General features: G+C 37.1%; 1 protein-coding gene across 1 annotated transcript in view; it reads right to left on the bottom strand.

The window, feature by feature from the left end:
• CLSTN2 (calsyntenin 2) overlaps positions 1-22,091 on the bottom strand; it is a 246,235-nt gene that overhangs the window by 49,599 nt on the left and 174,545 nt on the right. The window contains exons 5-8 of the mRNA XM_070753284.1: positions 17,285-17,434; positions 13,529-13,714; positions 11,403-11,651; positions 11,051-11,172 (exon numbers count right to left, since the gene is read on the bottom strand). Of these exons, the coding sequence (XP_070609385.1) occupies positions 11,051-11,172; positions 11,403-11,651; positions 13,529-13,714; positions 17,285-17,434 (707 nt within the window). The remainder of the gene's footprint in view (positions 1-11,050; positions 11,173-11,402; positions 11,652-13,528; positions 13,715-17,284; positions 17,435-22,091) is intronic.

The raw sequence follows: 22,091 nt of genomic DNA, 5'->3' as shown, positions 1-22,091 counted from the left end.
AGTAGATTGTCTGCAAGGGTGTTGTTATTATTGCTAAGCTATAAAAGCTGTTTGAGGCATTTATTATTCAGCCAAGAAATTCACAAGGTACTTGAAAGATCTCTGCATTTTAAATAAATACACATATACATATACCCTCCCTACACTATAGTAAAAATATAACAGTCATATAAAAAAATAGAAATTTTATAAGTAATAGCCTAATATTCACTATGAATTTTTAAATAGTGGATTTATGCAATTAGTTCATAAAATTCATAATTTTTTTTAAAAGCTAAGAGGGTGTAAAAATGTAAAATATAATTTTACAATGTAAAATTGGGAGGAAACAGTTAAGAATGTTCAAGCACTTTAATATGCAGCATTCATATTTAGGGCAGCTAATTTCAGTTCTCAAGACAAAATAAAACAGAATGTAGAACATACATAGCAAATGAACCTTTATGAGCATGTTGAATTTCTCTGGAGAATTGGCTGTTCTTGTCTAGGCAAATGCAGTGACCCCTGGCAAATATGTGTCAAGGATGCTTAAGGAATAGATTTTAAAGCTGTAACCACTTAATGTCTATTTAATGTAAAAATATTCTTCCAAATTATACCCACATATGTTTGAATATGCTGCCATTGTCTTCAGTCTTGCAAAATCATGTACTGTGTGCTAATATGTGTGAGAACTGCATTAACTATATCCTGGGGTACTTTCAACCTTCAATAAATCTGGAGAATTAAAATCCACTATTGCTCTTAAAATAGCTATTCCAACTTCTTGCAGACATACCAGGATACTGGACAGAAACAGACAGACTTGCAGTGGGAAATATTGCTCCTACAATTTTTACTCTTCTCCAATATGATCTAGAGGTTTTCTACGTTAATTCATATAAAAAAGATAGCATTTTCTTCGTTTAGTGCTTTTTTGGGGGGGGGGGGGGTGCCACCTCTTCTTGTAGAAGAACAATCCAGTGTACACGGAGAAACACAACATTAAGTTGGTATTCTGCTCAGATCTACGAGCTCAGTAGGTACTTGTGGCACAGCTGCCTGTTCCTCCATTTTGGTCATGACTGCAAGAGACTGGATACATTTACTGGATCCCAAAAAGTCTACTGTGACTCTGTAGAATAAAGTTTCCATATTTTTAAAGTTAAATTATTTTTCAGCTGATTCAGAAACAAAGACTTAAAGTTGTTCTTGCACCCCTGGGAATTGTTTCATTATATCAAATAAAGTGTTACTTATGCTATGTATTATATGTAATCTTAATGCTAATATTATGCATACACCTACTTCCTAGTATTGACTAATATGAGGGTTGATCCCTCTTCTGCGGCTCCCTGCCACCCTGTCGTGGCAGAGAGATGAAACAGCCATCACCCTGTTGTGGCAGTGGTATGGCCGGAGCTTTAGTGCGGGAGTGAAGCACCCCTGCACTTGCCTTTGCATGGCAACAGCATTCCGCTTTTATCAAACATTTGCTGTTGCCACCAGCAAAGAGGGCACTGGAAAGAATGGCAGGAGGAGATGTGTTGTGGGGTGGGGGCCATCCCCTTCCGCCTCCCTTGTTGTTGAGCCAAGAGAAAGAAGGGGGGTGTAGGGAAGTTATGGTTGCGACCTATAAAGCCCTTCATGGCACCGGACCAGATTATCTCCAAGACTGCCTTCTACCGCACGAATCCCAGTGACCAGTTAGGTCCCACAGAGTGGGCCTTCTCCGAGTCCCGTCAACTAAACAATGTCATTTGGCGGGACCCAGGGGAAGAGCCTTCTCTGTGGCGGGCCCGGCCCTCTGGAACCAACTCCCCCCCAGAGATTAGAATAGCCCCCCTTGCCTTTTGTAAGCTCCTTAAAACCCACCTCTGCCGTCAGGCATGGGGGGACTGAGATATTCTTTCACCCTAGATATTCTTTCACCCTACAATTTATGCATAGTATGTTTGTATGTATGTTTCATTTTATAATAAGGGTTTTTTAGTTGTTTTAGTATTGGATTGTTACATGCTGTTTTTTATCACTGTTGTTAGCCGCCCCGAGTCCACGGAGAGGGGCAGCATACAAATACAATCAATCAATCAATCAATCAATCAAGTGCTCCCCTTCCTGTCTGACTGCTGAGCACAACACCCCAGGGAGAGGGGACAGCTGGCCCAGCAGATGGTGATCTGGATGGTGGAGAGGCCTTGCCCAGCTCTTGCAACTGTCTCACTCTTCAGCACTTCCAAAGCGAGCTACCGCTTTTGAGGAAGCTGGGAAGCAATGGCTGGGGCTGTGTGTGTTGGGGGGGGGGTTAATCAGGGCTGCTCTTCTCTCCTAAGTAAACCAGGCCTAGAGGAGTATAGAGAGTTGTGGGCCGAGCGCTGGAAGATCTGAAGGCTTTCTCCTGTGTCACCCCAACACAGTGGGATTGAGTAGGGGGGTAGGTGGAAGGGAACAGGGAGTAGGGAGGGAAGGATAGGGGGATTCTAGGAGAAGCCCAGCTGGCTTTCCCTTTAGCATCCATGGAGAGGGGCGGCATAGAAATAATCAAATCAAATCAAATAAAAAAATGTGGTAGGGGGAAGTCCCAATGCCCCCTCCATGGCCTACTGCTCTCACAGCAGCACAGTGAAAGTGTGTTTCACAATGGGGAAGACTGGGTTTCCTCCTCCTCCTGGAGCCCATTCCCTGCCCCTTTCAACTTTTTCTTTCTATGGGGTGGAGAGCAGATCACACATCCAGCACCAACAAAGTCCAAAGTAGCTGCCTGCTGTTTCTTGCTGCAATGAGAGGCAGAGAGAGAGAGAGATAGGTAGGTAGGTATATACTGTATATATTTGGCTGGATTTGGCTCTGTCTTCTCCTGTCTCTTCCAGTTTTACAAAGATTCAGCAGATGCTGCCTTGGTGTTGGGGGGGTGTCATTCCATACTCTTTCCCAAATATGCCCATGTTACACCAACACTCCGCAATCTGCATTGGTTGCCGATCAGTTTCCGGTCACAATTCAAAGTGTTGGTTATGACCTATAAAGCCCTTCATGGCACCGGACCAGATTACCTCAGGGACCGCCTTCTGCTGCACGAATCCCAGCGACCAGTTAGGTCCCACAGAGTGGATCTTCTCCGGGTCCCGTCAACTAAGCAATGTCGCCTGGCGGGACCCAGGGGAAGAGCCTTCTCTGTGGCGGCCCCAGCCCTCTGGAACCAACTCCCCCCAGAGATTAGAACTGCCCCCACCCTCCTTGCCTTTCGTAAACAACTTAAAACCCACCTCTGCCGCCAGGCATGGGGGAATTGAGATCCTCTTTCCCCTAGGCCTTTACAATTCTATGCATGGTATGTATGTATGTATGTTTGGTTTTTATATTAATTGATTTTTAATCATCAATACCAAATTACTATTGTACACTGTTTTATTGTCGCTGTTAGCCGCCCCGAGTCTCTGGAGAGGGGCGGCATACAAATCCAATAAATAAATAAATAAATAAATACTCTTCCCGCCAAGCGTCTTCGCGAGCACTTTTTAATGTATGTACATTAGTCCCTCACCTATCGCTGGTGTTACGTTCCAGACCTGGCCGCGATAGGTGAAATCCGCGATGGGGAATTTATCGACTGATAGTACTTATTTAAGTATTTATATTGTAATTGTTTGGTAAGTTTTCATTGTTTTAAGTGTTTATAAACGCTCCCCACACAGTATTTATTTTAGATACAGTATTTAAATACAGTATTTACAATTTTATATATATATATATTTTTAAAAACCTGCCGATCGAGTTCGGCGGGCTGTTTAAATCTGCCGATCGACTTCCTCAGAAACCCGCGATGAAGTGAAGCCGCAGGAGGTGAAGCGTGGTATAGCGAGGGACTACTGTACTGTATGTATGTATTAAATCGTATGGAGAAAAGGGGAAGAGAAATCTGCCTCTTTTTTGTATTACTATTTTGTGATAATTGTTATGTTAAATTCAAATGATATCTGAAATTTTAGACTGGAAGAGAAAGACTAATATTGTGAATGCATGCTGAGTATTCACCTCTATGATTTTGAACACAGAAACATCAAAAATATGGAAACCTAATGCAGATCTTCCATAAAATCTACACCCCCACCAATAGATAAAAATAAATCTAAAAATATTTGTTCTTTATCTCTGGATAAAGAACATAGAGAGGAGCCATGGAGGTAAAATTTGGAGAAACTTTTGAGAAGCCATTGAGAAAGGCAGGGGGAGAGGATCAACAAAATAAAACGTGCGTGGATGGGTGGGAAAATCAATGATGGGCTGGTGGAGGAGCAGACAGGAGGTGAGATTGTGGAGTACCCCCAAATCTATTGGAAGATTGCATGTAGCTCAGAAGCCAAAGTTTTGACCTCTTCTATAGTTTCACTAACAAGAAAGGGCAATGAAAGTTATTTCTTTTAGTATATAACCCCTATAAACACATATATATATGTCCAAATTAAAAAAGGAAAGAAAAAAAAAACTATTCACTTGTTTAATATTAGGCACCTGTTTTAAGTCTGAAGTCAAGAAATATATTTTTTTATTATGGTTTTATACTACAAGGTTTCTTTTAATGCAATTCTCTAAACTTATGTCTGTCTAGGCATCATTTATGTCAGAGAGATTAATACTATGACTGGAATTCACTGTTTTATCTATAGACCATTATTTGATCTAAGTTACATGATATATGTTAAATATTCAATAGATGTGATCCAAGAAAATTAATTTTCTCTTTAAACTCCCACATTATGAACTCTGGTAATATAATAAATTTTTAGCAACCATAATATGTGAATTGCTTTACCCTGATTGAAGAAAACAAAGTGTTCCCAGTGGAGAGCTTCTGGCTAACATAATTAGAAATTAGTTGGCATATCACATATCTTTGTGACTATATATAAACCTCCCCTGAATAATTTAAATAATAAATTCTGCCCCAGTGGAAAATAGAGCTCATATCTCTGAATTTGTTAAATGTTTTCATTTCCAGAGACATGTGCTTAGGGATATTACTAATAAATTTTAAACCTTGCTATAATCTCTACAGGTATTATTTATGTAAATCCTTATTCTACAGCATGCATTTATATTTCAGCTGCTATTCAGCTGCTATTCACATTTACCTTCCTGGTTGGAAGTGTAATCCATTTCCTTTCCCCTGATATATTTTTTTAAAGCTTTGAAAATGAAATCTACAAATCTGTATGTGGGATTATAAAGGCTTTGATTATACTATATTAATATAAGTCAGTGAAGCAGGAAGACAAGTATTGCCCAAAAAGCTTGGGATAAAAATACTAGCTAGATATGAGTGATGTACTTCCTTTAATCCTAATTAGAACCTCCTCATTTACACACCTGTTTCAAAACATCAAAGCACATTTAGGTTTTAATCAGAAATGTGCACATTCTGGGCTCATTATAATATCATGTTAGAGCCCCAGGGTGGTGTTTCAAAAACAAAACAAAACAAACCCCACACAATCACAGTGTATTAAATTTCCTTTTCCTTTCTTCCTATGAAAAACCTTTCTTGTTTTCATGTTTACATCTGATCTGAGGGTTCATTACCAGTTACAGCTTACTTTTAAAAAGATATAACATCCAGGTTTTTGACACTGTTTTGTTTAAACAAAACCAAAATTAGAAGTTATTACAATTATTGGGTTTCACATAACACTGAAATGAATTAAAAAGTAAAACAAGATCTTTACTTCCTTGTTTCAGGCAAAATAGAATATCCCAGAATATATTCTAACCTTAATCCTAATCCCTTCAAGGCCATAGATGGGGCAAAGTTTATATTAACATATACAGTGGCCTATATCTTTAAACATTTTTATCACAATAATTCTGTAGATTCACTCTTGCCTAAATACACCACAGAAAAGAACTGCTGCATTAGTTAAGATCAAGCGCCACATTGTTCTGCATTATTTGCTATGCTTCCAACAGACTTCCTAAATGATTATTTGAAAATTTCCTAGTAATTCAATAGATCATTGGGATACTTTTTTCTATTTTTGTGAACAAGTAATTAAAGAATGTTTGAGTCAGTTGTCTTTCTACAGCTCCCTTTTTAACGACTCACTTTTTAGTAAGGTGCTGGAGAAGGTATAGGATATAAATCCAAGATGTTTTGAAGAACATATTTAAGCTACTTCAATCTAATGTCAGGTTTGATTTTGGTTAGAAAAAAAAATGGTCAGTTTTACACATCCTATCAAAAGAATGAGGAACTGGTGTTAATCAGTGATGGGTTGCTGCCAGTTCGGACTGATTTGCCTGAACCGATGGTGGAATTTTGCCCCTGTTTGCCAACCCAGCAGCAATGGCTGGCTGGCCATGCCCTCAAACCAGTCCCTTTTCTAAGTGGAAATTTCATATTTTATTGCAAGTAAGAGCTGGGAACATTGTTAGCACCTGGTTAGAGTTGGAGCAAGTAAAGCAATGGGAAAAAAACCTCTTGCACGACAGGGTTTGGAAAACATTTTTCTTCTCAGAGAGTATCAATGAAAGAGCTTGCAAGCCAGTAAAAGCTGGGAATATTGGTGGCACCTAGTTAGGGCTGGAAAGAAACTCCTTCGGAGCAAGTTAGATTAATGGAAAAAACACTGCAAAGGCTTAGGGCTTGGAAAACATTCTTCACAGAGAGAAACAATGAAATAGCTTGCAAGCCAGTAAAAGCTGGGAACATTGTTAGTACCTAGTTAGGGCTGGAAAGAAACTTCTTCGGAGCAAGTTAGAGTAATGGAAAAAACACTGCAAAGATTTAGGGCTTGGAAAACATTCTTCACAGAAAGAAACAACAAAAGAGCCTGCAATGTAATAGCTGGGAAGATTGTTAGCAGCTAGTTAGGACTGGGGGGGGAGGGGGAGGGGAGAGCTACTTTCAGAGTATAAGACGCACCCTAATTATCAGCCTCTTTTAGGGAGGAAAAGGGTGCGTCTTATACACAGAAAAATATGGCAAGTCCTTAAAAGACATACTTCATTATGCATGGAAGCTTGTACAATTTGTCTTTCATTTTTAAAAGCACATATTTACAGGCTTGCATTATGAGTAGTCTACACAGTAGTTGCATGAACAGGAAAAAAGAGAGCTGGTTTAATGATTTGAAGATAAGTGTTTCATACCACTTTTAAATGTTCCACTACTAGGAAGAATTAATTGACCTATGTATTTTTTAAAATTTAAGATTATTATAGTTAACTTGATTTTAAGATAAATTACTAAATTATGTACAACTGCTGTATTTTAAGCAAGGGAATTTCAATTTTAATAACATAGTAGCAGAGCTCTTATCAGCTAGAAACTATATTATTTATACAACTAACTCAATTATCAATAAATCTGTGTCATTTATTAATATTGTCTGACTACAAATGTCTATCCCATTAAATATTATAATTATGTCCAACATCCAATTATGTCCAATTATGTCCAACATCATATTTATATTCCTTCTGACAAAAGTTTTGGCTCTTAATGTATGTAGTTACTATGTCCATGAAACAACTTTAACCATTTCTAGCTGCTTAAAAATACTCATATTTTTAATAGAATAAAATAGAATGGCAATAATCTGATTATTTTACTTTAAAAGCTTACATTTGTCAACATTGGACTTTTTTTAGCTAACCTTCAGAAAATGTGCACAGGCATATTCAACTCCAGTAATATCAGCATTGCTTTCCTGAGAGATAGCATCCTTATAAAATGGTTTGTTTTGACAAAATAATTATCACATAGATTTAACAGATAACTAATTATTCTGTTTGTGATGTATGATACATAATCAACCTGTCTCTCTCAAATGTGTTACTATATAATTAAATAGCCAGAAGATAATATTTAAATAAAGTAATTTTCTCTAGAGTTGTAGGCATGTAATTTATATATTGATCTCTTATTTTAAACAGTTGAAATAAAGAATCACATTTTAAATGTATTCATTACATATTCTGGGTATAAAATGGGAAATATTTCAGTATACCTGAGTATATTACTCTCATCTAATTAGCATTTACTTTTATATATAAAAATAACTTTGTCTTGAAAATCCATAGTTAACAATGACACGTGGATAGAAACAAAAATGTTCATCCACACTTCATCTTTTTATTTTCCTGTCTTTATTTCCCTTCCTTGACAGGCTTTGTTTAGGACACAAGTGCTAAATATGTGGCCGTTGTCATAAAGTTAAGGGCTGTACGTTAGACTGGGAAGTGAAAAAAATAAACAAGGCAATAACAAGCCGCCCTGAGTCTCAGGAGAAGGGTGGCATAGAAATCAAATGAATGAATGAATGAATGAATGAATGAATGAATGAATGAATGAATGAATAATAGTGTCTATACATTGCCAATAAATTACATAACAGTATTTATAAAGTTATCAGTGATAACAATTACTTGAAAATATTTTACATTAATCCTTCCTGCAATAATAAGACATCTGTAGTGAATGGGATGGGTTGATGGAAAGAGGGAAAGAGTCACACTATATGTATTTAAATTGTGAAAAAGATCTAATATATATAGAGCGCTGGTGAGACCACATTTGGAATACTGTGTTCAGTTTTGGAGACCTCACCTACAAAAAGATACTGACAAAATTGAACAGGTCCAAAGATGGGCTACAAGAATGGTGGAAGGTCTTAAGCATAAAACGTATCAGGAAAGACTTAATGGACTCAATCTGTATAGTCTGGAGGACAGAAGGAAAAGGGGGGACATGATCGAAACATTTAAATACAGTGGAACCCCGACATACGAATTTAATTGGTTCCGGAAGGAACCTCGTATGTCGAAGAGCTCGTAGATCGAAGCATTGTTTCCCATAGGAAACAATGGAAAAGTGATTAATGCGTGCAAGCCCGAGGGCTGAGGGGAAAAGACGTCGGCTGAGGGGTGCCCGGTGCTTCGGAGCCGGCATGGGGGGGCTTTCCATGCCGGCTACGATCTTTTTAAACAGATGCGCCGATTCGCCGCTCACCCAGAGTGAGCGGAGAATCGGCGCGCCTGCCTGAAAAGCTCGTAGCTGGCATGGGGGGGCTTTCCATGCCGGCTACGATCTTTTTAAACAGATGCGCCGATTCGCCGCTCACCCGGAGTGAGCGGAGAATCGGCGCGCCTGCCTGAAAAGCTCGTAGCTGGCATGGGGGGCTTTCCATGCCGGCTACGATCTTTTTAAACAGATGCGCCGATTCGCCGCTCACCCGGAGTGAGCGGAGAATCGGCGCGCCTGCCTGAAAAGCTCGTAGCTGGCATGGGGGGCTTTCCATGCCGGCTACGATCTTTTTAAACAGATGCGCCGATTCGCCGCTCACCCGGAGTGAGCGGAGAATCGGCGCGCCTGCCTGAAAAGCTCGTAGCTGGCATGGGGGGCTTTCCATGCCGGCTACGATCTTTTTAAACAGATGCGCCGATTCGCCGCTCACCCGGAGTGAGCGGAGAATCGGCGCGCCTGCCTGAAAAGCTCGTAGCTGGCATGGGGGGGCTTTCCATGCCGGCTACGATCTTTTTAAACAGCTCACTGCTAAAAGCGGAGAATCGGCACGCCTGTCTGAAAAGATCGCCGCCGGTCCGGTGGGGTTTTGCAGCAACCTCCGAGCCCAGGTTGCTCGGAGGTTGCTGCAAAACCCTACCAGACCGGCGGCGATCTTTTCAGACAGGCGCACTTTCTCGAAAGGGCGGAGAAAGCCCTCTCTCGCAGCCTCCTGGCTGGGAGCACTTTCGCTGCGAGAGAGGGCTTTCTCCGTCCCTTTCGGGAAAGCCCTCTCTCGCAGCGAAAGTGCTCCCAGCCAGGGAGAGCATTCAGATCCCCCCACCCCCAGCAGAAAGCGTTCAGATCCCCCCACCCCCAGCAGAAGCCAAGGACTCACCAAGCGCTGGATACGAACGGAGAAGAGCCAGGCTGGTTTGCTTTGCAGAGCCGAATAAAGCGTCACGCCCCCCTGACGCTTTTGGCGGCAAAAGAGCCCAGCATCGCTTCGGAAGCCGCCGAAAGCGTCAGAGGGGCGTGACGCTTTATTCGGCTCTGCATCAGCTCGGAAGCAAAGCAAGCCAGGCCGGCTCTTCTCGGCTCGTATCCCGAATGGAAGCTCGTGAGTCGAGCAAAAATTTCTCTACTCTCCCAGCTCGTATCTCGAGTAGCTCGTAAGTAGAGCTGCTCGTATGTCGGGGTTCCACTGTATGTTAAAGGGTTAAATAAGGTTCAGGAGGGAAGTGTTTTTAATAGGAAAGTGAACACAAGAACAAGGGGACACAATCTGAAGTTATTTGGGGGAAAGATCAAAAGCAACGTGAGAAAATATTATTTTACTGAAAGAGTAGTAGATCCTTGGAACAAACTTCTAGCAGACGTGGTTGGTAAATCCACAGTAATAGAATTTAAACATGCCTGTGATAAATATATATCCATCCTAAGATAAAATACAGGAAATAGTATAAGGGCAGAGTAGATGGACCATGAGGTCTTTTTTTGCCATCAATCTTCTATGTTTCTATTTTTTCTAAAGAAAAACAGGTCTTAAAAAAGAAGAGTATTGAATGATACAATATTACAGGCAGTAAATTTGGTGTAGCATTTATTTATTTATTCATGTAGTTACTAATGGCAAAACAATTTATTGATGGAAATTATCAAAGGAGATTTATTTAAATTAATTATTTTTACAAATAACTCGAAGTGACAAACATATGCAACACCTTCTTCCTCCTATCTTCCCCACAATAACAACCCTGTGAGGTGGGTTGGGTTGAGAGAAAGTAACTGTACTTCTGTAATTGTTTCTTACATAAGTTGTATAAGTTATTCCAAACTGTAATTTGTACTTCAACAACATCCAGCAGAGTACTAACCTGGTCATAATTCGTGACTTACTTAAAATAAGATACTGTCTTAAAGTTGCCAAGGTTGGAACACTTGCTCTAGAACATTGAAATTTAAGACCTAGAAATTTCAGGTTGGTAAATTAAGTTTTACACTCTGCTGTATGGATGCATTCTTCATGTAACACTATGGAAGAAATTTTATAATAAAAACTAATTTATGTACCTGGTCAAGCTTCCAATGAAATTCTGCAGGACGGAAGGTATCAGCTTGGTCAAAATCTTTCCGTAACAAAAATACTAGCCGACAATTATGTACATAAAGTGCATAATGGTGTCGATTCATTTCTAAAAAAAAGAAATAGACCAAGATAAGAAATATTATCATGATATATTAAAATCAGATTATACAATTGATGTATTTGAAACTAAATTATTACACATCACGTCAATACTTGATTTAGTGCAAAAAAGATCTTGAAGCTAATTCTTGTAAGAGATTATTATTTTTCAATATCTGCTTGTATTGAACATTTACATTTGAAAGAAGAATGAAGGAAGTACAGATTTGGAGTTACCTGTTTTATCAGAATTACACAAAATGGTTTCTTTCTCTGCTCTTAATCCTGGACTTGGGCCATGTTTCATCCACATGGTGATGGTAAAGTGATCAGTTAAATTCTTTGGTACTATCCCATCAGGAATTTTGGCACCTTGTTTTCCATCAAATTTAAAAACCATATCATTGCTGTCCATTAGAAGACCAGCTGTCCAGTTATTTGCAGCACTATGTGTTGGTAACAGGTCAATGGCACCTGAAGATGCTCCTTTGGATGACATACAAAGAAGAGATTGATGAGACACTAACGAGAAAGCTGTTATCTGAATTCAGTTTTTGAAAGCTAGGATCACCCTTCATTGTCTCATTTTAATGATAACAGACATTTTTTTGCATTTAATCTTCGCAGGCGTAATTGTAGTCCATTGAAAGTATATTAGTAGCAGCAGCAGGACTTGGTTTTTATATTAATGGGTTTTTAACCGTTTTTACTATTGGATTATTTTGTATACTGTTTTATTATTGTTGTTAGCCGCCCCGAGTCTCCGGAGAGGGGCGGCATACAAATCCAATAAATAGAATAGAAATAGACTTATTAAGTTTGTAGATAGCCACTGCATGTTTAGAATGTCAAGAGGCTGTGCTAGATAGACCAGTAGCCCTGTTTTAGTTACATATTCAGTTATATTTTAATTTATAAAAAACTTTGATCTATATAATCATAGTATTCATATTGTTAACGTGGATTATGGATATTTGTCAACCTAGTAATCAATAATTTTCTTTTTCAAACGCTTTCACAATAGATAATTTCTTAAACTACAACCAATGTCTTCTTATACACTAATTATAAAAATTAATAACAGTAAAAACAAAAATAAAATGTCCATCATTATATTATTCTTTCCTTCTTTTGTTTGAGAAATAACTGGATGCATATGGAAATATGAATACATGCACATGGAAATTCCAATACTAACACTTCTTTTACCCTGATGTGCTCAGGTATACAATGGCATATTTCCATCTATTCAAGACAGAGTACATAGCCTATTACAGAATGTATATAATTAGAATGTTGAAAGTCACTTTGAATTACTGAAGTGACCTTTCTTTCTTTCTTTCCTTCCTTCCTTACCTCCCTCCCTCCCTTTTCTGACAAGAAGCAATAAATGGAAACTAATCAAGGACAGAACAAATCCAGAAATAAGGAGAAATTTCCTGACAGTTAGAACAATTAATCAGTGGAACAACTTTCCTCCAGGGGTTGTGGGTGCTCCATCAGAATAAGATATTGAAGTTAATTCTGGACAACCAATTGTCTAAAATGATATAGATTTTCCTGCTGGAGCTGGGGTTGGACTAGAAGACCTCCAAGTTCCTTTCCCGTTCTGTTATCCTGATGCTTTTCTGCTTACTACCTCAATTTTTTTTCTAGATACAATACGGAAAACCTGTAGCCCTTGATTTTCGCAGGGGATGCGTTCCGAGGCCGCCCGCGAAAGTCGAATATCCGCAAAGTAGAGATGCGGAAGTAAATACACTATTTTTGGCTATGAACAGTGTCACAAGCCTTCCCTTAACACTTTAAACCCCTAAACTACAATTTCCCATTCCTTTAGCAACCATTTAGATTATTACTCACCATGTTTATTTATTAAAGTTTATTAAAAAAATATTTATTAAAGGCGGATGAAAGTTTGGCGATGAGGTATGACGTCATCGGGCGGGAAAAAACATGGTATAGGGGAAAAAACTGCAAAGTATTTTTAATTAATATTTTTGAAAAACCGTGGTATAGACGTTTCGTGAAGTTTGAACCCATGAAAATCGAGGGAACACTATATTTTGATCTATACTAGCCATTGGGTAGATAATGTTGGGATTAAAATAACATGGATTGACTGCAGCAAATATTTCAAAATAAGATTTTTTGCTGACCTTTGTATCATTTTTTTTCAGAATATGAAATTATATGTGCAGTTATAACTGGCTTCAGGTCTGCTAATTGCAGACATGTGATCTTTGTCCCCACATAATTGAATATTAACAGAAAAGAAATGTGCTTTTTAGTTTCTACATAAATACCAGCACTGTCACTACCAGCTGATAAAAACCCGAAATTATATATAAATTCATATGTACCACATAATTTCTGCAACGGTTTCTCCGAATATGTCTCGCGATCACAGCCTTTTCCAATATAATTGGTCTGAAGCTCAACAGTGGCATGGATAGAAGAAACAGGTCCATCACAAGTCTCCAAGTGAATAATGGGAAACAAAGGTATGCTCCCCGAACCAGGCTTGTACTCAATATGCCTTTTCCAGTCTAAAAATATAAATATTATTATACACTACAATGTGGCCAATAATATAACATGTTTTATATCTCTATATAGGGGTTTTTTGTATTTTGTGCATGTTGAGAAACAGAAGTGTGAACAGAAGCTTGTTTTTTTTTAAAAAAACAACCAAATACCTAGCCAGAAGTGGAATTTAAAAACATGTCGCTAAAAGAATGAAGAATTACAGATTTCTTTGTTCTCAGGTGTGTATACAATAAAGAAGTTAATGTAAAAATCAACCAAAAATCAACAAAATTGTTGGGAAGCTATTCGAAAGCTACCAAGATAAGATTTTATAACAAAGAAATTTGTTTTAGTTCCATTCTACTCCAAGGGAGTAAACACTGAAATCATACATACTGTACATTTTCAATCTGTTCGGATGTTTGGAATTACCACATTTCTATAATAACTTTCATTTCATGAAGCAGACATTCATTGGAATGTATGCAGGAGATAAGCTGGGTTAGCTTTTTTCTTTCAGGTGTTTGGAATTACCACATTTCTATAATGACTTTCATTTCATGAAGCAGACATTCATCTGAATGTATAGTATGCAGGAGATAAGCTGGGTTAGCTTTTCTCTTGCAGAAATTTGTATTGAATGCTGAAATGTTACAAGAAAATCTTCAATCATCTGCAGGGAAATAAAGTTAAGATAAGGTGATGCTTGAATGTAGTTTTACATTGCTTTCCTGTTCTTTAGATTCTAGCTCAGATCTTATTTTTTCCCATCAGGCATCTGCAAACTAGCTGCATAGATAGATTTTAATAAACTTCTTTGTGCATTCAAGGTATATATGAGAATAGTTCATGCTGGTTGATTAAATTCTCCTTGACCAGGAACAAGTTAGTGCATTCCAGTGAAGAAAATCCTGATTCCTCTAAGATTATTTCCACATTTAGAATGCTCTACAAATATAGGAGCAGGATTACTTCGTGTTCTTACTTACTATACTATACTATCAAGAACCTCATAAATGCAGTTATATTTTAGTGAACTTCAAGTGAACTTTACTTATATATAACTCTGCATTTTCATGTATTACTAATTCAGTCCTTGCCTCCATTCTTTTGACTTAAGACCTGTTATCTTCCTCATTGCAAAAATGTAAGCCATACTGTTCTTATTAAAGTATGCAAATAGACTAGCAATACATTTACCAAAGTCATTCTATATTAATAACTCTTTTGGTTCTGTTTTATTCTGAGAGATATGAACATTTTAACAGTTTGATAATTCTGATTGCCTTCTTCAACCCACAAAAATGCTAATACAAATATGAATGAAGCAGACTCAGAAACACTTGTCACAATGTAGTCCTAAATCAACACGGATATTTTGATATGAGAAAATTTAAAAAAATGTTTCTTGTCTTTATTTGTTAAAAAAAAGATTGTTAATTGAAATTGTGTAATTTTTATATACAACTTTTTATATACAGTAATACCCCGGTTATTGCGTCCCCAACCATTGCGAACGGGGTAATTTGCGATTTTTGAACCCGGAAGTCAAAACACCATCTACGCATGCGTGCCCTTTTTTCTATGGGCACGCATGTGTAGATGGCACCTGGCAGATCAGCTGCTGGGCGGCTTCCCTGGGTCTTCCCCCTCTTGCTGGCGGGAGGGCGAGCAGCGGGCATCAGCAAGGAGTTTCCCCACCGCCCACGCAAACTCCTCGCTGCCGCCCGCCCTTCGCCCGCCCACACCGTTCATTCTCGCCGCTTTGGAGCTGAGTCCTGAAGCGAATTCGCTTCAGGACTCAGCTCCAAAGCGGCAAGAGCGAGCGCGGACAAGCCGTTCGCTGGCGCTAGCTCTCGCCGCTTTGGAGCTGAGTCCTGAAGCGAATTCGCTTCAGGACTCAGCTCCAAAGCGGCGAGAGCGAGCGCCAGCGAACGGCTTGTCCGCCGCCTGCCCGCTAGCGAGGAGCCGAAGATTGGGGGCGGCGCGGCTGTTTTAAAACGTCGCCACTGGCATGGGGGGCTTGCCAGCACCCCCCCGGACCCCCAACCCGGGTTTGGGGGGCTGCTAGGAAGCCCCCCATGCCGGCGGCGACGTTTTAAAACAGCCGCGCCGCCCCCAATCTTCGGCTCCTCGCTAGCGCTGCGGAAGTTAAAAACACCATCTGCACATGCGCAGATGGTGTTTTTACTTCCGCAGCGCTACTTCGCGAAAACCCGCTCATTGCGGGGGGTCCTGGAACGGAACCCTCGCAACGAGCGGGGGATCACTGTAAACCTATTTAAAATTCTGTACCCAATGAGAATATTGAATTAAACATTATCAATCTGCATACCAGTGAGTCAAGAAAGTTGTAACAGTTGACATTAGGAAGGACAAACTAGTAAAAACTATCCCCAAAATGCATTCACTCTGCCAATATTTACAATAAAAGTTTACTTTGAAAAAAAATGATCTGACTCTCAAGGAAAAGCACTTTTGACTTCTGTTGCCTTAAGTCATACATATAATAAAAAAATATACATATTCTTATATTGTATATCATCAGCAAATGCTACCCAGAAAAATCTTGCATGTTAATTCACAAATGGGAATATGGAAAAGAAATATGCATATTTGTATTTCTGTTCAAGATGATACACTTCTTGCTCTCTATAAAAAATCTTTTTAATAATCTGGAAACATTGGAAAGGAAAGTGACCTAGATATGTTACCTGAGATACTTTTATATTACCTTTGCATTGATCTCAATGGATCATTAAGTAGGTCAAGCTTGATACTTAATCAGTCACAAAGACGAATGCTAAAAATGAACCCTTGGCTGTTATTGCATGCTATATACAAAACATAAAACATACCTAATTAGTCTTTCTTTTGAAAAGGATAAATTTACATGATAAAACAATTTATTATCTGTATTTTGAATCTAAATATAAATCTGATCCCATGGGCTGAATTAAAACATAACAAGGTTCTGTTGCAACCTACCAACTCATAACTTTCAAGTTTTGGTCCTAATTCTAGATAGCAATGGGATTAGTCTTTGGATATATTTTCAAATTACCAGTGCTACTACAACAAAAAAGTTAGACAAAGTAACCCTTTTGCTGAACAGGATACAGAGATTCCACTCCAAATCTCTAGTGAGAACACTCCTATTTTTAAGGCTTTATTATTATTAGAATCATTTGGGCTAGTGTAATCCCATTGTATTGGCCTTATTACTACTTTGAACCTATCCACTGCTCATTTATGAAAATCAGAAACAACTGAAAAAGGGTCTGTAGATGTAGATGTTGAATGAAATGTTGAATGTCTGTAGATGCTGAATGAAAAATTGTAATGAAGCCATATTACAAGGAGCCATGCATTTCTTATTAATGGCTTAATTCATAATTTTTAAAGAAGATTCTATTATAACCAGCATTGAGCAAATAAATTGTATGCCCTTATTTTTTAAAAGCTAAAAACTAAATTATGATTAAGCTTTTGTTATTTTAATTTCTTCATTCTTTAATTTTTCTTTATTTTCAGTACAAAATGTGTAATTAAATTAACACTTACATTTAATAATGATACACAATTATTACCTTGCCATCCAGGTTTACACACAGGCTTAACTTCAACACGTACCAGGACATCTTCGGTTGCACGTTTCTGCCCACAGTCAAAAGCCGTTACCATTATTTCATACTGATGTTCTTTGTCATAACTGAGCTTTTCAGTATTTCTGATATTCCCTGTAGGTATAACACAGAACAATAAAAAGCTATTATTTCATTGACAGTGCAATTTACAATGATGAAAACTATAATAATAGCCAGTAGTATACAAAAGAACTTCTCTATAAAAGGAAATAGGGACAAAAAGCTAGAAAAAGACTGAACTTCATGTGTCTTTTTCTTAAATGGTACTTTTTATTTTCTTTTTCTCAAAGTTCGTCAGAACTACAATCAAACTGTCATCTTCTACAGAGTGGAACCCGATTTTCCAGCTTACGTTCATCAGAAGCGAGAAAATAGCAAAGTATTACAAGTATAGTTTGAAACAGAAACATACTGAAGGCAGCACTTGTGATGAAAATGTGTACTACCCTCTGCATTAAGGTCACATCTCTAAAGCATTGCAACATTAAAATATATGTATAGATACAACCTCTTTGATGAATTAACCAGCCACATAACACCTTCAGCAAATTTAAATTAATCATAATATTAATAATTCTTCTCTTCCATATAAATAAATTTTATTTATTTTGTTTGCTAAAGGCTTTTTTCAATATTTATGGTAAATTTGACCAGTACTTCATTTAGTTTACTCAATATTGCAAATAATTTTTTTCATATCCATCATCATATCCTGGATTTCTATTTTCAGCTAAAGGAAAGGTTCAGCTTTTACTTGACACAAATTGGCTAAAATTGGTTCTTCTTATAGTTCACATGATAATAACTATTATCAAGCAATGATTTGAAAATGTCTATCTCTTACTGTTTCTCATTGTTCTGTTTTCATAGCCATTCATTTTGAAAGACTATTCCCTTGACATTCTGTCTTAATTGTCATAAAATGCCCTTAAACTTCATGAACTTGTCCAAAGTAATTATTGCCTTCCTTCCTTTAATTAATCTTTGTTTTCTTTACTACTCTATCATATTCTCCTTTTCCCCTTGTTCCAGATTCCATGAAAATAATTCACTTTCCATATTCCTTTACTATCAACTGTGAGTAGTTCACTAAACATGCTAATTGGCATTACTTTGTTTTTTTAAACAAAATCTTTATATATTTACCTTGTAATTTTGTTTTCTTAATTAAGCTCTCTAGAACTTCCCTACTTTGGCTAACGAAGTCCCATATGCATATATCTTATTTTTAATGTATCAATCTCTAATTCTGATTTCAGATATCCTTCCATTCCTTTTTACTATATTGGATTTCCTTTTCCTTTCTATTATTAAACTTTACATTTGATTTACTGAATATCTTCTTAATCGTCTTTTCCTGATTTTTTTCTTATATTTAACTCTGCTTTTCTTTTAAGATAGCAATCACTTAACTAATTACTTGCAATCTATCATTTTACCTGCCTTGAGGTCAATTTTGACTTCTAGAGACTGCTTGTAAAAGTCCATGGCAAAATAATAATAATAAAAAAACCTTTTAGGCAATTCTAATATTTCAATACCAATATGGAAATTAGAATGCCCCTAACCCTCTTAGCCTTTCATAAGTCCTCAACCAGAACTCAACATTTCATAAAGCCTCAACCAGGCTATGTTCCTATAAAATAGAATTCTTTATTGGCCAAGGAATTTGTCTTTGGTGCATATGCTCTCAGTGTACATTAAAGAAAAAGATACATTTGTCAAGAATCATGAGGGGCAACACTTAATAGTTGTCATACAGGTCAAATAAGCAATAAGGAAACAATCAATATTAATAAAAATCTTAAGGACACAAGCAACAAGTTACAGTCATACATAACTTGTATAAGTTGGAGGAAATGGGTGATAGGAATGATGAGAAAAAAACTACTAGTAATAGTAGTGCAGACTTAATAAATAGTTTGACAGTGTTGAGGGAATTATTTATTTAGCAGAGTGATGGCTTTTGGGGAAAACTTGTTCTTATGTCTAGTTGTCTTGGTGTGCAGCGCTCTGTAGCGATGTTTTGAAGGTAGGAGTTGAAACAGTTTATGTCCAGGATGTCACTGCCCTCTTTTTGACTCGTGTAGTATACAGGTCCTCAATGGAAGGCAGGTTGGCTGCAATTGTTTTTTTCTGTAGTTCTGATTATCAACTGACGTCTGTGTTGGTCTTGTTGGGTTGCAGAGCCAAACTAGACAGTTATAGAGGTGCAGATGACAGACTCAATGATTCCTCTATTGAAATGTATCAGCAGCTTCTTTGGCAGTTTGAGCTTCCTAAGTTGGCACGGAAAGAACATTCTTTGTTGTGCTTTTTTGATGATTTTTTGCTGTTAGGTGACCATTTTAGGTCTTGAGATATGATAGAAATGTGAAGGTCTCTACAGTTGATACTGTGTTGTCTACTATTGGATGGTACGTGTACTAAGGACTCCATTTCCTATACTGCTACCTGACCAAGTATCTAGCTCCTATGTATAATTTAAACTGGATATTTTAGTGGTTTTATGGCTTTAAAGTGTTTTAGCATTTTTATCTTTAATGTTTTTTTAAATTGTAGGTCACCCAGAGACATTGACTGAGAAAGTTATAGAAATTGAATGAATGAATGAATAAATAAATAAATAAACGAACAAACAAATAAACATATAAATAAATAAGACATATAATCTTTTTACATAAATGCACATTATTTTTTACAGGCTTTTAAGTTCACCTTTTAAATATTTTTCTATTCTGGAATTACATCAATTGATTAAAAATAGTTCTTTTCCTAATTGAAGGAAAAAAGATTCAGATTTGTTTATATTTGAAATCCCAGTTCTCTGATTTCAGAACTACCTGCTTCAATTGAAGAATTAAGTTTTAACAGGAAAAGTATTGTCATATGTTCTTATATAAATGATAGTCACATTGCATAATAATGATATATTCTCAGTAAGCAGTCCCTAGCTATGTACTTAATTTAAAACATAGTCTCTATAAGGTTTCATTCCAAAGCTCATTCCATCAACTTTGCACTGACTCCAGCCAGCTTGAAAACAGCCTCCAAGAGAACAATATAGGAAACTAGCTCGTTCTAGTGACAGCTAAATAGCTAACAACTTACTTCGCCCTCCAAGGTCTGGCAGTCATTCTAACCATTAAAAGAAATCTCTGTACAGTTGGCCTACATTATAACCACAGTCCCAAGTAACACACTGCTTTTAATGAATAAACTCCTGATGATAACATAACTCTTAATATCCCCTAAAGCTAAATAAAAGGTTGCAACTGTTAACATACATGATTTAGAAGATTGGTTTCTAAAAAGCCTTTTAATCATTCATGAAAGATCACCAGAGCCACAAAATGACTACAAAGAAAGGAAGTAAATATTTCCAATGAGATCTCTAGCTTCATGGAGTTCAAATATAAGTGTGGGAATTGAAAACTATAGAGGACTATTCTTTTCTTTTAAATGTTGGGCAGTGTTCTGTATTCATGAATCTTATTGTTCACAAATAAGATTACAGTAATCAAACCTAAGAAATTGCAGCAAAAGATTTCCATATAGAAATATTGGTCTATCAGAGTTATATTAGGATATAATATATATGATTCAAATTCAAATTTATTATTATTACAGTCATAGACCAAAACAAATAAAAACACTTAGTGAATACACAATCAAAAGTTGTAGGATAAAATGATAAATAACAGAAAAAATCCATGATAAAATCCAGTCTATCAATTATACATTGTCAATACTACTAAAATTACAATCCATAAGCTGTGAAGTCTATATTCAGTTTGATACTATTAGGGAAAGGAATAAACAAGGTTACCACATTTGTCATATAAATTTGCTAATGTGTATTCAGCACTTAAAGTCTGGCCACAAATGGTATAAATACATACATATATACACACACACACATAAACATACACACACACATGAATATATATGAATACACGCACACACACACACACACACATATATACATACATATATATGATATGATACGATATGAAACTAACATTTTATATCCTGCTATAATGTCTTGGATCACTCAAGCAAAAAATTAAACAATTTAAATATGTAACAAAATTGCAATATGTCCATTGGTTAGTTGACATACTGTATTTTGCTCCACCAGGCACTTGTCAAGAGTAAGAACATTGTATTAGTAAATTGGGATGTAACAAAAGCATGGGTATTGATGTCAAGTTTGACTGCCTCAAGAATGGAGGGGTCTTATATAGAAACATAGAAACATAGAAGACTGACGGCAGAAAAAGACCTCATGGTCCATCTAGTCTGCCCTTATACTATTTTCTGTATTTTATCTTAGGATGGATATATGTTTATCCCAGGCATGTTTAAATTCAGTTACTGTGGATTTACCAACCATGTCTGCTGGAAGTTTGTTCCAAGGATCTACTACTCTTTCAGTAAAATAATATTTTCTCATGTTGCCTTTGATCTTTCCCCCAACTAACTTCAGATTGTGTCCCCTTGTTCTTGTGTTCACTTTCCTATTAAAAACACTTCCCTCCTGAACCATATTTAACCCTTTAATATATTTAAATGTTTCGATCATGTCCCCCCTTTTCCTTCTGTCTTCCAGACTATACATATTGAGTTCATTAAGTCTTTCCTGATACGTTTTATACTTAAGACCTTCCACCATTCTTGTAGCCCGTCTTTGGACCCGTTCAATTTTGTCAATATCTTTTTGTAGGTGAGGTCTCCAGAACTGAACACA

The sequence above is a fragment of the Erythrolamprus reginae genome, chromosome 5 (genome assembly GCF_031021105.1).
Source record: "Erythrolamprus reginae isolate rEryReg1 chromosome 5, rEryReg1.hap1, whole genome shotgun sequence".
NCBI lineage: Eukaryota > Metazoa > Chordata > Lepidosauria > Squamata > Dipsadidae > Erythrolamprus > Erythrolamprus reginae.
This window is presented reverse-complemented; position numbering and strand designations above follow the sequence as displayed.